General features: G+C 49.2%; 1 protein-coding gene across 2 annotated transcripts in view; it reads left to right on the top strand.

Moving 5' to 3' along the window:
* Nucleotides 1-16,676, top strand: part of SRGAP3 (SLIT-ROBO Rho GTPase activating protein 3) — a 70,141-nt gene that overhangs the window by 39,758 nt on the left and 13,707 nt on the right. The window contains exons 7-13 of one of the 2 annotated variants that reach the window (XM_090148499.1): nucleotides 7,680-7,901; nucleotides 8,381-8,482; nucleotides 8,656-8,853; nucleotides 10,155-10,239; nucleotides 11,597-11,624; nucleotides 15,528-15,558; nucleotides 16,237-16,297. In XM_090148499.1, coding sequence (XP_090004625.1) covers nucleotides 7,680-7,901; nucleotides 8,381-8,482; nucleotides 8,656-8,853; nucleotides 10,155-10,239; nucleotides 11,597-11,624; nucleotides 15,528-15,558; nucleotides 16,237-16,297 — 727 coding nt within the window. Of the gene's footprint in view, nucleotides 1-7,679; nucleotides 7,902-8,380; nucleotides 8,483-8,655; nucleotides 8,854-10,154; nucleotides 10,240-11,596; nucleotides 11,625-14,440; nucleotides 14,544-15,527; nucleotides 15,559-16,236; nucleotides 16,298-16,676 lie in introns of both variants that reach the window. The other variant, XM_031605362.2, reaches the window with a different exon arrangement.

Genomic DNA, 16,676 nt, shown 5'->3' with positions numbered 1-16,676 from the left:
AGACGTGGTTTGGTTCCTAAATGCACTTGTGACCACGTAATAGTAGTGAAGGAGAATTTGTTTGGACTTCAAAATGTGCTTATCTGAGGCCTGATAATGTGCTGTGAGCTTGGATTTTTCCCCATTTTTTCCCCCTTGCAGTTGTATGCATGCATGTGACTTCCTTCTCAGCTGATGTAGGTGTGTATGTGCAGTACTGGAGCTGTCACTATATGGTAGTCAGCCTTCTGAATTTTATGATGGTCACACAACAAAGTAATTATATTTATGCTATGTAGAAGCTTCTGTTATTGTTGTCTAGAAAAAAAAAAAACAGTTTTGGTTTTAACTGCATGGTATGAGCCAACATGCATAGCAGTACCTTCAGGAATGCACAGGCAGAGGAGCCCAGATTTGGAGCCAGCTCCATGGATCTTTTGTGTGGTATCACAAGCAGGCTATGGTCTGGGTGTCACTGTATGTTGGTTTTGGCTTAGGAATCGTGCAGTAATGGTGTTTCCTTCACTATTAAATGACAGCCTCATCCTCTGTGGCTCCCACACACAGTGTTTCCTGCAGCTGGAGCTTTTCGAAGTCCAGTAGTCTTCTTTTTAGACAGCTTTTGCAGTAGAATTTGCCTTGGGGCGAACCAGGTGGTCCTCAGGTTTCTTCCCGGCCCAGCCATTGGTCTGCATTTGGAATAGATAATCTCTTGTAAAAATTACATGCGTTTTTTTTGTTGTTGAAAACAGAAACCTGTTCTTTGTGCCATGTGTATCTGCAGTTTCTATCAGCTTGGATAGATGCTCAGCACTCCTTAGCTCTGGTGGCAATAAAGCAGATGGAAGTGCTTCCCTAGCTAGGAAAGACTCCTGCTGAGTTGTATCCGAAACATTCCTTGCAGGAAATTGCCTCAGGGCAGCAACTCCCAGGAGCAGCTTTTGTGGAAATGACAGGAATTGAAAACGTGTGTATGTCAGGGGCTCCTATGAGCTGCTTTTAAATGATTCAGGAGAAGAGTTTTCTATCTCTTCCTTTAATAGGAGTCTTCACGGCGGTATAGATTGCACTGCACAGTTCCTTCCTGCTAAGGCAGCTTCAGTGAGCAGATCACTGTCCGACCTGTGAGCACCAACCTGTGAGGTTGGCCTTCTGGCCTGGTATTCACTGAATGCATAATTCAAAAATGTGTTGAAGTGTTACTTACCAACTGATGTGTATGTATACTTCCAAGCATTAATTAAAGTAAGTCTGATGCAAAACCCCTGAGGATTTCAAGATTTTAAGGTATGGTGAGATATGCTCTTAGTATGTCCTTATTCTCTTTATCACTGCAGATGAGTTTGGCTATGTTAGAAAGAATACTCAGTAACTCAAACATGAAAACAGTCAAGCAATGAGCTGTGATAACTCCTTGATTTATCCAAGGAGTTTCTCTTCCTGTTGTCCGTTCTCTCTCCTCACACACACTCTTCTCTCCCTCATTGTGTGTTTTTTGTTTTTTATGAAAGAACACCTTCTTTTTGTGGAGTTCTGAGCCTTTGGTTTCCTGGAGAGGTGATGAGTTTCCAGTTCAGTTCTGGCTGTTTATATTGTTTCTTCCAACTTTATTTCCTTGTGCTGACCCTTCCTCTGCAGTCAGCAGGTGGCTTTTCTTCCACACTCAGGAAATCCCTTGAGGGGACTTTAACTAAAACATTTTTGATGCTGTGCAACTAAATTCCCCTAATGACATATCCTGGTCACCAACGGAAACAAAATACTGGATGCATGTGCTGTACGTGGGTGCTAATTTTAAATCCCCAGAGGGAGAGCAGTTCATTTGAACAGACTTCTCTTGCAAAACATTTGCACAGCATGGCACAGAAGGTTTCAGAAAGTTCCAGAAGAAGGGGATCCTATGTAATGCTTTCCATTGGATGCCCCTGGAGCCAGCAATGTTGTGCTTTCTGTCCGTATTGTAATCTCTGTAAAGGAAAATGAAGAAAACAAGTGTTTTCAGCTGTGACTTTAAAGTTAGCATTTTAATCTTAATAACTGAATGAGATGGTGCAATAGTGCCTTTCACTCAAGTGCTTGTGCTGCTTGCAGACACCAGGTTGGCACCGTCAGAGCATGCAGGATGCAGTCAGCTGCTGTCTGGTGCCATCCTGGTACTTCATGGGGTACAGCAGAGGCTGTGAGCAGAGGAGGTGAGTTTGCCCTCATGCCCAGTACAGCTGCTGTGCTGTGCAGGGCCGTGTGGTATGGAGCTCCTGCACACCCTTCACACTGAGCAGAATTGCCACCTGCAGCCTTTCGTCTGTACGTAAATCCAAACAGGCAGAGCTCTGGAGCAGCTGATTTGGTGGCTTTTCCCCCAAATCCCAGAGGGCTCTGTGCTGTCTATTAGGCACAGCCTTGATGTTTCTTGTGCCCTCAGCGGCACTGCAAAATGAGACTGTTAGAACAAAGCCTCTGCTAATCTCCCACTCCGGTGAGAGATGTGGTCCCAGCTGCTCTGTGAGGGCGAGCCGTGCTCCCAGGACCTGACTGTGATGGCAGATGAAACGCTTGGAGGGGCTGTGCCCTGCTGTGTCCAATGGCCTTGTTGTGTCTTTCTTTAGGAAGGAGAAAAATAGGGGGACGCATCAGATTAGACTTGGGCTTAAAGTACATCATTTGCCTCTTCCCTCAAAAGAATCGTGTTTCTATTAAGGCACCTGTGTTCTTATTTCTGTCATTAAGTGTATGACCAAATTGATCTCTGTAGCCTTGCATGTGGAATGGAGATAAAGCTGTTTCCATTCCCCTGGAGCTCTCCGCTCAGTAGCTGTGTATTTGAAGTGCTCACACAAAGGGTATCACCAGGTCAGGGCATGGTGTGGCAGTCGGTCCCCCAGGCTGGGTCAGCTCCCTGACATCGCCCTGAACCGTCTGCGTGGATGGAGCTTTTGCTGCGTCTGAGACAAATGGGTAATGGAAGGGAGTTCTTAGGAGTGTTAAATTACTGTCAAAAGTTTTGGTCGCTAGAAAATGCTGATGACATTGTTATTCTTAATAAGGTCAAGTGATGCTTGGGAAGCAGTTTGGGAAAGTCGCTGGTAGCTCTAGCAGTAGAGCCCTGCTGTGGGACTCGAGGGAATAGAAATGTGCTTTAGGGACAGCTTCCACTGGGAGAGAACTGAGGCCTGAGGAGGTACTGGTGCTGTGCAGCAGTGCTTTGCTGTGCCCCGGGTGGCTGCAGCCGGTGGTGTTGATGCACTGAGGAGCAGGGTTTGCTGGGGCCCAAGCTAAGAACAGAATTCTCCTCTGCAGTGACCTGCAGGCAGTGTGTGGCATGGCAGGCTGCCCCTGCGGAGGTGGCAATGGCAGCAGATGAGAATCCGGATGGACCTGCTGTGTTCTGAGTCTCATGCAGAGTGAGGGAATGAATGGGAGAAAAAGAATGTGGTTTGTGTGATCTTTTTCAAAGCAGGGCTGATGTGGCTGTAGGGGAGGGGAGGGGTGCGCTGACTCGATTTACTTTCAGGAGCTTGACACCTTTTGTTCTCACACCAGTACCCTGGTTTAGTGAACTCACATTCTGTTTCTATATGCAGGTGGTGAATATAAAGGCTGCCATACTCCCTGTTTGTCAGCATACCTTAAATTGTGATAATCCAATAACAGTGCTTTTTTCTAAGCTGTTCTTAGAGTGCTCTGTTCAACTACAGAAGCCAGCCAGCGCTCGTTTCTTAAACTTTGCCTGTCTTGGCTTTAATAATACAGCAAAACTATGTGTTTTTTTCTCCTAAGTTTGCGCCTAGTAAACGATTATTTCCTCATACAGACACCACAGACATTGAAATTGTCTTGCTAGGTTAATGAAGCCCGCTTGCAGATTGTTTTATGGCTTGGAGTATCGTGCAGTCTATAAATTCTGCTGCTTGAGGGCTGTGAGCAGCCTTTGTCTGATGGACCTTGTTAGCGCGGCACAAAAAGGCAGCAGGATGTTCCCTTGGAGAGAAGAATTCCTTCTCCACATTTTCTGTGCTTTTCCCAGTAGTGTGAACGAATTGCCTCAAGGTCCCAGTGTCCTTTAGGAGATTAATTTACCAATGAGTTCATCTTGGAAAAAACCCAAACCAACACACATGCACAAAGGGCTAAGAAGGTGTACATGGGAGAGGAGTGCAATAGGGAGATTAAGGGGCAGAGTGAAATGTGGGTCAGAAACCCTTTAAAGAAACCCCCTCTGGGGACCACAGAGGTAATTACCATAGCGGGGTTTGGAGGGGGCCGCGTGGAGCTGCGCTCTGCGGTGCTACGAGTGGGAGCATTGCTTGGAGGTGATCCAGCCTCGTGCTTCAGAGTTGGTTATGGAAGTCAGAGGGCCCCGTTCTTCCCCTGCTCCATCCCTGTGTGCTCACAGCTCCGTGTTTGGCTGAGAACAAATTAGGTTCTGGGGGCTCTGTCTGCAGTGCTCCCTCAGGCACCGAACCTGATGGCCACAGCCACTCCTTCGGGAGAGGTTGTGTTGGAGCTGCAGGGCCGTGTGTGGGCTCACAGCCTTGTCCTGCAGGGAGCACGGCCATGGGTTGGCTGCGGAGGGGATGTGCGCGGTTGGCTCTGCTCCCGGGCATGCTGTCCTCGTGTTGTGGGGAGGGGCTGCGCAGGGCTCAGTGGGCAGCACTGGGCTGTGCTGCTGCTGTGCCCTCAGCATCGTCCTGTGCTGCTGGCCTTGTGCTGGGGCTGTGGGGCTGCAGACACAGCTCTGTGCTGTGCATCCTCTGGTGTGTCCCAGTGCCCTGTCATGGCCAGCCCTTCCCGTACCTGTGCTGGGGTGCTGTTGTGGCCAGGCTTGTTTCCATGCTGATGGCTCTGAGGGAGGCGTGGTGGCTGTAGGACTGCTGCTGTTCTGTTCTCCATGGCCATGAACTGAGCTCTGTGTTTTCTTGGACCGCTTCTCTGAAGACCTGAAGGTAGTTCCAGGTGCGAGGTAGGTGCTGGTACCCAGCATTGGTATGGCCAAGCACAGTATTATCTTAGTAAAGCATTACTTCATGATTTAAAATGAGTTAAGTATCTTCTAACTATGTAAACAGTGAGATGAATCAGTGCTTCAGAAAGCACTTCATTTTCTGTGAGGTCTGGTACCGCTGGAGCCTTGCTGTACGAGAACTTTGTGTTCCTGCAGAGCTGCCATACCAGAGCTCTGGGGGGAGCGGGCAGGGAGGGACCCTCAACTCACCCCGAGCTGCTGCTCTGCAGCCCCCAGCCTGGCAGCTGTGCTGGGCGCAGGGCAGGATGCATGCGGCTGCCTCTGTGCTCTGAGCAGAGCTGTGTGACCTCCCAGGTCTCACTGTTTCTCCGGTTGAGCACTGCAATATTTCCAGCCCTTGTAGGGGTGGTATGAGACTTAATGAATTAATGTATGAAGAGCTTTGAGCTCTTCAGATGAAAGGTGCTGCCGGAAGTACTAAGGGTTGTTATTTGTGCCTCTAATTTATTTTCCATCAAAGAGGGATGAGAAGAGTAAGAAAATGCCATTTGTTCTGGAGCTGGGAATCAGAGTTGGAAGTCTTTTTTTTTTTTTTTTCCCCCCCCATACTTGGTGTGTTTCTCAGGGAATAGTGTGACTGCTCCTTTCCCTTCCAGGCAGCAGTGCATGCAGTGCTAGCACAGTGCAGAGCCTCAGTGCTGGGGCACACAGCGAGGTGCTGCCCTGAGTGTCAGCGTTGGGCACTGCTGGCTACAGCACGAGCTCTGTGTGCAGGGAGGATCTCAGTAGCATTTCTTTCCACACGTCACGCATTGCCTCCTCAGAGACTCACAGTGCTGTATCCAGTTTGCACAGTACTTTCCCCACTTTGATTCCCCCAAAGAACCATTTTTTGGAGTGTTGTTTGCTGAAGGCAGAGCTGCACTAGTTCTTAACTGCCCCTATTTTAAACTAATAAATGTAGAAGATAAATAGCAGTAGATGTGAATAGTAGATTATGACCACTTAATCAGTCCTACCCCTGCTGGGGGCAAGCAGAGCACACTGTAGATCTGCAAGCAGAAGCAGTCCTGTTGTGCTGTCACTGCTCATTCCAGCACAGACCAGTGAACGCAGCTCTGTGTGACACGATGTGAACTGAGGGTTGTCCCTTCACGTGGGCAGGAGGAGTGAGGTGACTTCTCTGGTTGGAGCTGCTTGTGGTGCCAGCTGAGTCTTCACATTTCACTTTGAGTTATCAGTGCTGATGTTCTGATGCAGAGGCACTTTTTGTGCCTTTCTACATTGGTTAGAAGTGATTCCTTTGGGCACTGCAGAGTTGGAGGAATGGCATCTGCCCCGAGAACATGGCTTTGTGCTTCCAGAAGCAGAGGGGAACCTGGTGGGTAAGCTGGGATTCTGGGTAATTTGGTTACAGCTCAGACAACGAGGACTTTCTACGCGTTCTTTAAGTTGTGTGACAACAGAGCTTCTTAACTGTAATGTACGTGGCTGGCGGGTGCCAGCTCAGTTCTGCTTGCTGCAGCAGCACTCTCAGTGCCCATCAGCACATTCTCCCTCAGCGCCTCCAAAGGACATTGCTCTGTGCTGCAGCCCTGCAGGGCACTGCACTCGTGCAGGTGTGTGCCAACTTCAGGCTGTGTGTGTGGCTGCTGCTCACAGGCTGTGCTGGTGACAGCGTGTGCCACTGTGCCTCAGCTGTACCAGGAGCCAGAAGGGCATCCAGGGGACATGTTTTATGGAACTCCTAACGGTGGATGAAGCTGTGGTTATCTAGCTTTACATCCTCTGTCAGGAGCTTCAGCCCTCTTACATCTAGAAGTAGATGTGCCTCAGTTTTGGATTGCAGCCTCCTTGCAGCCCTGCTAGCACGGCTCAGTCTGATGTGCTGCTCTTCAGCTCCCAGCTGTGCCTCCTGTGCCCCTCCTTTCCCTGCAGAGCCACTGCTGGTGTCCCTGTGCTGGGTGCCTGTGGCAGGGCTGTGCCTGATGCTGTGCTGCCGTCCTTTTTAGTCTGGGAGGAGACCTGCTGGGATGGGAGCTGCTGCTTCCTCAGCTGTGATTCGATGTTCAGAGCAGCAAATCCTTGAGCTGTTGCTATACTTAATGTGCCAAATTGAATTATATAAAAAAAAGAGTTTAAAAACAGGGTTTTGCTGCCCAAATACCGTGCATTAGGCAGTTGGCTCAGTTTTATCATGTTCTCCAAGATGAGCATAATCGGCTGTGCATGAGGAATGGCCTTGTTGTGAGCTTCTTGGTGAGGGTGGAGGGGCCGTGCATGCACTGCAGAGCCCTTTGGTACCACTGTGCTCAAGCACCTGTCAGTATGGGGTTACTCAGGGAATGGTTTCTTTGTGCAAAAGGCACTGGCAGGATTGCTGGAGCTGAAGAGAGCCCTGGGCAGCCCGCAGTGTGGCCCTCTGGCTGCTTTTCCCAGGGACCTCTGCAGGGCAGGAGTTCTGTCATCAGTGCAGCCCTGCCCTGGTGCTGAGCAGCCAGAGAAACCATGCTTTTGTGTGATTTTTAGTTCTCTCCTTCTGAGAGCCACTTGTATCTTTTCCCAGCAAAACTAGGGGCATTAAATTCTTGTGCTGTGCCCAGACACCAGTGCAGGGTAGTGCACAGCCCAGCTCTTTGCGCACCCTGAGATGCGGTGTTGCAGTGCACTGATGGCACGGTGATGATGGTGCTGGTGGTAGCTGTTCCTGACTCAGCCCTGCCTTGCTGTGCCGCAGTGCTGTGACCTGGGGTTCCATGCCAGCCTTGCACGGACCTTCCGGACGTACCTGTCTGCTGAATACAACCTGGAGACCTCCCGCCACGAGGGCCTGGACATCATTGAGAATGCTGTGGACAACCTGGATGCGCGGAGCGACAAGCACACCATCATGGACATGTGCAATCAGGTCTTCTGCCCTCCATTGAAGTTCGAGTTCCAGCCCCACATGGGGGATGAGGTATGGTGCTCGGTGCTGTGGAGCTGCCTCGCAGCTTGGCCTAGGCTGGTCCCTGTTAGCCATCACCCTTTCATCGTTTCTTCCCCTTTGCTCTGTCCTCACCTGCTGCTGTTCGCGTTTCCTTTTTTAATGATACACTTACCTTATTAGCAGCACTCCTCCTTTCAATCTGCTCTTTATCCTCTCCCAATTACAAATCCTGTGGTTTTGTCCTCAGCTAAACTGTCTAACAGATTTGATGGTAGGACTTTGATTTACCTGCTGTAATTTGAACACTTCAGAGTGCAGCTTTAAAAAGCTGAGTGGGAATGCTTTGTGCTAGGTCCACAGCACTACTGCCTGGAAACTGGACCACACTTCCTGAGGAGGCTGCAAGGAGCTTGTGGGTGCTGAGAAAATCTTTCTGCTATTAATGCGCGTATCTGGTCTGTGTGCAACTCACTGAACCCCTCTCCTGTCTCTGCCATTCTCCTGCCCAGGTGTGCCAAGTCAGTGCCCAGCAGCCTGTGCAGACCGAGCTGCTAATGCGGTACCACCAGCTGCAGTCCCGCCTGGCCACCCTTAAGATAGAGAATGAAGAGGTAAGAGCTCATCCTCTGCTCGGGTGTGGGAGTGTGCAGTGCTGAGATCTCCCTTTGCAGCTCACGCTGGGGCAAGCCCAGTACTTACGAGCTGCTTGTGGGTCAGTTGTTTTGGCTCCAGATGTCATTTTTTCCGTTTGCTTCAAAAATGTGCTGTCTTTTATGCCTGATAGGTACGAAAAACTCTGGATGCCACAATGCAGACTTTGCAGGACATGCTGACAGTGGAAGATTTTGATGTTTCAGATGCCTTCCAGCACAGTCGCTCCACTGAATCGGTCAAATCAGCTGCTTCAGAGACCTACATGAGCAAAATAAACATCGCCAAGAGGAGAGCCAACCAACAGGAGACTGAGATGTTCTATTTTACAGTGAGTCTCATATCACGTGATGCAGGACACAGGGCATTAATTGCGAGAAATGAGTTGCATTTTAAGTGCTCATTAGTGAAGAGCAAGAACCTATTCAGTCTTTCACTGTTCGCCTTCTGTATAGTTTGAGATTGGATTGTACTTCACAGCACCGTGGAAATGCATGGAGAATGACAATTTAGTGTCTTGCTCTCATTTTTAATGGAACAACTGCAGCAAACATTTTTGACTCAAAGTTTACAGAAGTCAGCAGGAGTGACACAGCACTGGGCAGCAGGCTCCAGTTAGGCCTAGCTGATGGATTCCTTTGGAAGCCTTTCCTGTTTTGAACCCTCAGCTGAGCCTTCGTTTTCTGGTCTGCACAGCTAAAATCTGTCCTGGGCCAAGGGTTGAAATAAACGGCCATCAGCATTTTACACAGGCGTTGCAGGAAGCTGTGCTGGCTGGGGTTCTGTGCTGTGTGCATGCTGGGCAACAGCAGCCTTGGTCAGGTACTGTGCATCTGTACTGCTCTTCAGGTTCTCTGTTATCACTCTTGAAGCAGTGAGACATTAGCTTGGCAGAAGTGCTCCTTATTTAAATGTGGTTAATAGGCTACCGTTGATGTATGTAAATATCTTGTGATGTATACATGAGTGTGATTTCTCAAGTGGTATTATTATTTCTGGGTGGGCACAGAGGGTGGAAATCAGCACATTAGTTTGTTTTGAGTTGTGCTTGTTTCTTTAATTTTGCAAGAACTTGTGATTTTTTTTTTCCTTTTTTTTTCTTTCATTTTCCACGTCTGTCTCCCTTACTCCTCCTCTATAACATCACTTGCTCTGGAGCGCTCCTGGGTGCACAGCAGCCTAGCAGTGCAGTGAGTTGTGCCATGTGGTTTTCATTGCCCAGCACTCTGTGTGTCCACTGCCTGGGCTGCTCTGCTGCATCACTTGTGTGTATGGGGCCAAAGCACCGCCAGGGGAGGGAAAACCTCTTTGATTTTCCAGGCTGTTCTCAGAAGCCTGACAAAAGAAAGTTTGCTTTGAACTTTTTTTCTTTGGAGCAACTTGCGTTCCCAGGCAGGGGGTGCAGCACCAAGGAGACCAGGCCAATAATGAGATCTTCAGAACTGTAGCTGGGGCAGTGGGAAGTGATTATTAGACCCTGCTCCATCCAGCAGTGCATCTGCCGCCTCATTTGTTGGAGCCTGACAGCCTCTGTATCCCCTCAGTAGCCCCCCAGGCAAAAGTGTACATCAATTACAGACGATTATTGCCAAGAATCTTAACCTACCTTGTTTGTTCTGTTCTTAATTCCAGAAATTTAAAGAGTATTTGAATGGCAGTAACCTTATCACAAAGCTCCAGGCTAAGCACGACTTGCTGAAGCAGACTCTTGGGGAAGGTGAGTCGTGGGTTTAGGCCCAGGGAGGGAACAAATGCTACCAGCATTGCTCTGGCATCTGGCTCTGAGCTCTGGCTTTGGTGGTATGGGGACAGAGCAGGCAGCTTGTAGAAATGGGCCTGTCTGAGCTCTTCCCAGAGATCCCAGATGTTAGCACCAGACTCAGGCCTGCTTGGTAGCTGTGGGGCTACGGCTGCTGGGGGTCGGTGCAGGAAGCAATTAATCTCTTGATAATGATTTGATGACTGCCCTGCTCTCACACACAAGCACTATTGCGGCTGTACTTGGGAGGAGGAGTGTGATGTCAGTCATTGCAGTTCTCTGAGAGTTGTGCAAAAGCAGCTGTGAAACTTTTCACATGGAAACTGAATTTATTCCAGGTCATGGGATTGTCCAGCTACGTAGACATTTAGCAAATATTTTACCCAGACATGCAGAATGCTATGTTTCAGCATGAGCTGATTCTCTTTAGGAAAAAATCTGGGTTTACAAAACACTCGTGTGGAATTCTTTGCTTTTTCACTGAGGAATTGGCTGCAGGCTTGCTTTCTGCAGGTGCCAAGGGAGAGCAGGAAGGAGGCACGTGTAGCCAAATGCTTCCTTTTATGTGCCTTAGAAAAAAAGAAGACTAAATCACCTTCCTTGGCCTTTGGAGAAAAGCACAAACAGCATGTGAAATGGGTTTATTTTTTTCAGTGGATTGACAAACACTTTAAAAAATGAACAGATCTTATCACTGGTGATATGCTGCTGTTTATGTGAAATCTAAGCGCTAAAAATACACGAAGGGAATGAGAATATTGACAGCCAGAATAGTCTGCTTGATGATGATTAGATGGGCTGTTATCTCATAGGAAGAGCCAGGGAGCAGAATTACACCACTGTATTTAGATGCTATTAGTGGTCCTCCATGAGGCAGTTGGATAATCTCGGCAGCCTCCCCAGGGGCTTCAGCCCTTATCAACCTCCCCCTTTCCTATTTGAATTTGGCCAATACCCAGCTAGTGTAAATGAGCACTTATTGCGGAGGACCTGCAGTGCATCTGGTTATTTTTTTTTCAAGATGGACTTCATATTGCAAATAAACCTTTAATGTCAGTGGGAACAGAAGATGCTTTCCCTCCCTTGTGACTGAGCCCTGGACTTCTAATGCCTCATATGGAAGGGGTTTGCATAGCAACCAGCTTGACATCTCCTGCAGCCTGCAGGGCTTTCAGGCACAGTCAGCCTCTTTGCCACAAGCAATTAACTCGGGACTTACAGAGCCAGAATGGGGGCATGAGTGCTTGTGCAGCTGCGTTTTAGGTCAATTTTCTAGTGATACGAAGAGTTGATGGGAACTTATTTTTCTTCATAGGTGAAAGAGCTGAATGTGGAACAACCAGGTGAGAAGTTTCTTTTATTTCATCTGTATTTGGGAATAATCTTTGGCTTGTACTGGCTGTGATGAGGGTGGCTTTCTCTGCTGCTGATGCAGCTTGGTGGGGCTGGAGGGCAGGCAGACCCTGCTCCCCAAGTCGCTGACATGCTTCCCGGCCTGCAGTGGAGTAGTTGGGGTGAGGACAGCAGGGCCTTGGTGTTGCTGCAGTGTAATTTCTAGCTGACTGACTCAGAAGTGTCTGGAAGTGCCATGTCAGCACAGTGCATTGCAGTGCCTGATAGGCACAGCCGAGATTGGGTTGTGTTCAGACAACACAACATGAACATGTCCACCTGCTGCCTACCATCCCTGTTTGTTTAAAGGCTTTGATGCATCTCCTCTGAAAGCCTCTCCTGTCTCTTGCTCCTAGGCAAAGTAACACAGAGAGTGTTTGTATTCCAACGCTTTCATCCAGCTACAGCAGGAGATAGTGCTAGGGGTGAATGTAAAGGAAGAAGACTTTGATCTGTATCCAGTCCATAAAGCATCTCCACAGAGCTCTGGTGGCTTGCTCTGAGTGTGCTGCTTTCACAACAATAAGACATGGGCCAGCAAAGCCTGCTGATGGCTCCCCAGAATGTGTAGGACCTCTCTCTGCATCATCTTTTTACGATCCCATTTCAGTGTTTAATTCAATTTGCAGAACCAGCAAAAAAGCTGCATGCCTCCCACGTTTGAAATGCTGAAGCAGATGGTAATGGCAGGGCTGCCCAGGCAGGCAGGAAGGAGGCTGCCTGACAGAGAGCAGGGGTGAGCAAGGGTGCCTTGGTCTGCTGCCTGCTGGCAGAGATGGGCTGCAGTGCAGTGCTGTGCTGGGCCAAGAAGGATCAGTGCTGGACTTCCAGTACAAGGTACCATCAAGACAAAGAAGGAACTTTTGAGCCCGGAGTGGGGAAGAGAGCAAGGACACAGGCTAAGAAATCCAGACATCCTCAGGTATCACTGCAGTCTTTTGTTCCTGGAGCTGCCCTTGGCCCTTGCCGACTGCAGGGCCGGGTGCCCTAGGGCACTATGTTTGTTGAGGATCCCTGCAGAGCAGTGGATACCAAGCTGCTCCTCCTATGTCACTGCCTGTCCCAGCAGAGCTGCCCTGCAGGGCTCTCCCAGCTCCAGTCCCTGGCATTGGCTTGCACACTCCTGTGGGCTGAGCTCTGGTCCTTTGGGAGCCCCAGGCTGGGCTTTCTGCTGAACTGGCTGATGAAACCAAGCCAAATCTGAAATAGTTTGCTCTCGAGTACTTTGTTTCTCAGGAGTGGGTGCCCATGGATTGGTGATGATGCAGGCCAAAACAATCAAAGGAGTGAATAGCAGCCTCCTCCATGAGAGATGATGGCACAACTCCCCGCTGCTTCTGTTTGCTTTTGTTTCAGCCTTTGCTTTTACTACACAAAGGAAAACAAACGAGACAATCTCCGTCTTGTGAGTTCAGGCAGAGCAACCTTCCTGCAGACACAGCTGGAGGAGAAGGACTGCCTACTGCAAGAGGAGATGGCACCTCAGCAAGCAGCCCTGGGCTGTCAGCTGAGGGTCAGGGATGCTCCTCTGTGCAGTGATCGTTTCTGCTCCAGTGGTCACTGTAGGCTGGGATAGAGGATGGATCCAAGATCACTTAGAGAATTCATGCTATTTTTCTCTCTCCTAGATGTGGGTGCTTGTGTCTTAATGTCCTTCATTATCAGAAGGAGAAATCAGAATGCAAACACCATTAGCAGAAGCAGACCCCAGATCCCTGGTCAGAACGCTAAAATAAGTCATGTGTTTCCATGGCTGCGTTCCAAGAGTAACGTGTGTCTGTAACCCTTGCTGAAGTCAGTGGAGTCCTCAGGGTCTGTTTGCCAGGCTGGTGAGGCCCACTCGTCCCTGGGTGGCACAGGCAAGGTCATACTGCTTCATGGTGCAGTGCCACCTTGTGTTGTTTGGTGGTGCTGAGGGTGGCTTTGCTCAGTGCTGTGTTTTGATAGGGCTCACTTGTTTTTTTGGATCTTGGGTTCCTGGCAACTTCTTCCTGCCAGAAAGACTGACAACCATTCACATCCCTGTGAGCCTTTCCCAGACAAAGTAGCTGCAGAGGGAGGTTCCCACTGTCCTCTTAGGCAGTGTATGAGCAGAACAGGGTGCACTTCTCAATAATGGGATTGCTTTGATGTTTTCCAAAGGCTAGCTGTGGTGTGTTTGGGGTGTACCAAGGGGTTGGTTGAACACTTCAGCAGCTGTTGGTGCTTTTTCATGCTGGCAGAGTGCTGAAGTGGAAGAAGTAGGAGGCTGGTGTTAAAATCCTTCATTTTACATCAAAACATTATCCTTGGTAGCAGAGCAAACACCGGGCAGCGGTTGCACTTGCTGACACCTCAGAGAGGGAGAACTGTGTCTGCAGGTTGTGTGTGAAGGCAGTTGTGCTGAGCTGTGCTTAGCAGCTTTATTGTTTTCTTGCTTGAATGAAGGAAATTTTGCGTGAAGGAAATCGCTGCCAACCCATCATCCATTTGAGATGTGGTTGCTGGTGTATGTACTGCTTTGTCACTGTCTGGGGATGATTTGTTTTTTGTGGTATCAACCAGGAGCCTTTGAGACACCCATCAGCACAGCCGGTTAGAACAGCCCCTGCGGGCTGTGGCTGCATCGCCGGTCGGCGTGCGCAGCGCTCGGGCCGCGTGTCGGTCCTCACCACGGGGGTTTCTGCTGGGTTCAGTTCTTGTTCTCAGTCATAACCTTTGAGATCTCACCCGTTCATTGCATTTATGTTGGTGTTTTGTTGATTTCTTTTGTTCCATTTTCTCCCAGGCCCCCATGTCTTCCCCCTAAGCCACAGAAAATGAGGAGACCTAGGCCTCTCTCAGTCTATAATCATAAACTCTTTAACGGCAATATGGAAACGTTCATTAAGGTACTCGCTGGCTGACAGTAAGAGTTGGTGAACGCTGTGAATGTAATGGCGGCTTTCCTGTCCTATCTGCCCACTGCTTTCCTGCCCCGCACCCAGCCGGGCGGCCGGCAGCCCATCGCAGTGCCGGCTCCACGGCCACCCCGGCCCGTCATGGCCGCCCGTAGCTCTGCGCAGGAGGCCGTGGCAGCGCGGTGTCCCCGCAGCAGCGCCGTGCTGAGCTCCCACCTCGTGCCGCGGCTCCCTGCCGCAGGGTTAGGGCTTTTTTCTTTATATGATGTAATGGATTTGAGGTGGGGTAACTACTGAGCAGTAAACAAGATTTTCAAGGTGGATTTCCCTGGAATGTGCTGATTAGAAACCTTAATGACGTACTCCCTTATTTTCTCCATTTTCCTCCATATTTGGTGTTCTTGCCCTAGGGCAGAAGCAGCAGACAGACTTACAAGCTCCCAGGTGTCTCCCAGTTGTAGGGACCACAACCTCGAGATGAAATACCGAGCACTGGGAGGGTAGACATGCCATTCTGACCCTTTAGGAAAAGAAAAATGCTGAGCAGCTCAATTGGTGCATCTCAGCATGACTGCTGGCAGCCAAGCAGAGGAGCAGTGTTGGTTTGGGCAGAGGCTGGGCTTGGCCCACAGCACACATCCTGCTGTCCAGCTGTCCAGGGTTTTGTATTTAGACTGATTTTTAAAAAAGATGCTGCTCAGAGCCATTCCTGCTGAGTACCACAGCAGTGCTGGCTGCAGCAGGGTGCTGCCTGGGGCGCTGCGGGTGATGCTGGGGGCTGCTCCGGCCGCCAGGCTCAGTGCTGGCACGGGCTGGGAGGGCGGGCGGGTGCCACAGGGCTGGGCTCGGACCTTGCTAAGCTGCCATTGCATTTGAGCGTTCATGGCCTCCAAAAGAGATGCTTACCTCTAACTGAACTCATCTTTGCTTAATCTCTTCTTTTTTTCCTGCTCTGCTGCTTTTTTGTGTTCTCAGAGGAAGGAGGAATGCGCGAACAAGAAATCAGGTATTTACTGCAGGCCCGTCTGTGAGACGGAGTAAATTGACCAGAGAGATGCAACTGTACTGGGATAAAAAGAGCCAAACAAAGCCCTGAGGAACGTGAGCTCCCCTTGTGACAGCAGGCACTGCTCATGTTCCCCTGAGCTCCAGCCCCAAGGGGCGGCTGTGAAGGAAAAGCCAGAACCCACTATAGGCTCAGACGCAGGCAGCATTTCACAGACTGATGGGGTTTTTTTCTTTTTTTCTTTTTCTTTTTTTTCTTTAGCATCTGCTGATAATGGCTCTTTCTTTAGGTGGAAATATTGTTGTAAGCTCTGTTACTGGAAGCTTATTTCATCAGTCAGGTACAGCACAAGATTTATTTTGGTTCAGCATTACACCTGTGAAATGGAGTAACTGTGATCCAGTTGCATCAGCCCACTATCTCAACCAGATAGTGAGCAAGTCTTTGTCACACACTTCAGTGAAAGCTTTTTGTGAGCAATCGAGTGCACACAGTGTATTCAGCACTGCTAGGTGGCTTGATGTGTGTAACACCTCCTTTTCTTGCCTGTCCTCTTACTAAACTCAATGGCACTGTTTTTCAAATCTGTTTTTGCAGCCTTTAGTGCATTTTTCCAAGCTTTATTATCAGTCAACCAGTAAATTTTTGCCTTCTTTTTTTTCTTTTTCTTTCATGAAGGATTCAGGACAGGCCATTCCGCTTGTAGTAGAAAGCTGCATTCGTTACATCAATTTGTATGGTAAGTTAATTCAGCAATACTGACGGCGAAACTTTCTGCAGAGGTAATGAGTTACTTGCAGCTAGCAGAGAAATGCAGCAGAGATGCCCTCAGCCCTTGCTGTATGGCCTCAGGTTATAATTAGAGTGGCATTGACTGTGATGTAATGTTGGATGACTGACAAATATTTAGGTCTTGTTAGCACTCATCCACGTTAAATTGCTTGCTTAGGCCCTGGGCCAGGAGCAGCTCTTCTAGCACTTTAATCTGGGGGCCTTGCTGGAGAGAAGGAGCAGGGCTGGCTCATGTCTGCTGCCTGCTCTCTGAGCCTTTCTCTCTGGGTGCATCAATTGCTGGTTTCTGCTGTTCTCCACCAGAAAGTATTGGATAGCAGTTATGC

The sequence above is a fragment of the Phasianus colchicus genome, chromosome 11, assembly GCF_987193195.1.
Source record: "Phasianus colchicus chromosome 11, bPhaCol1.hap1.1, whole genome shotgun sequence".
In the NCBI taxonomy this organism is placed as follows: domain Eukaryota; kingdom Metazoa; phylum Chordata; class Aves; order Galliformes; family Phasianidae; genus Phasianus; species Phasianus colchicus.
This window is presented reverse-complemented; position numbering and strand designations above follow the sequence as displayed.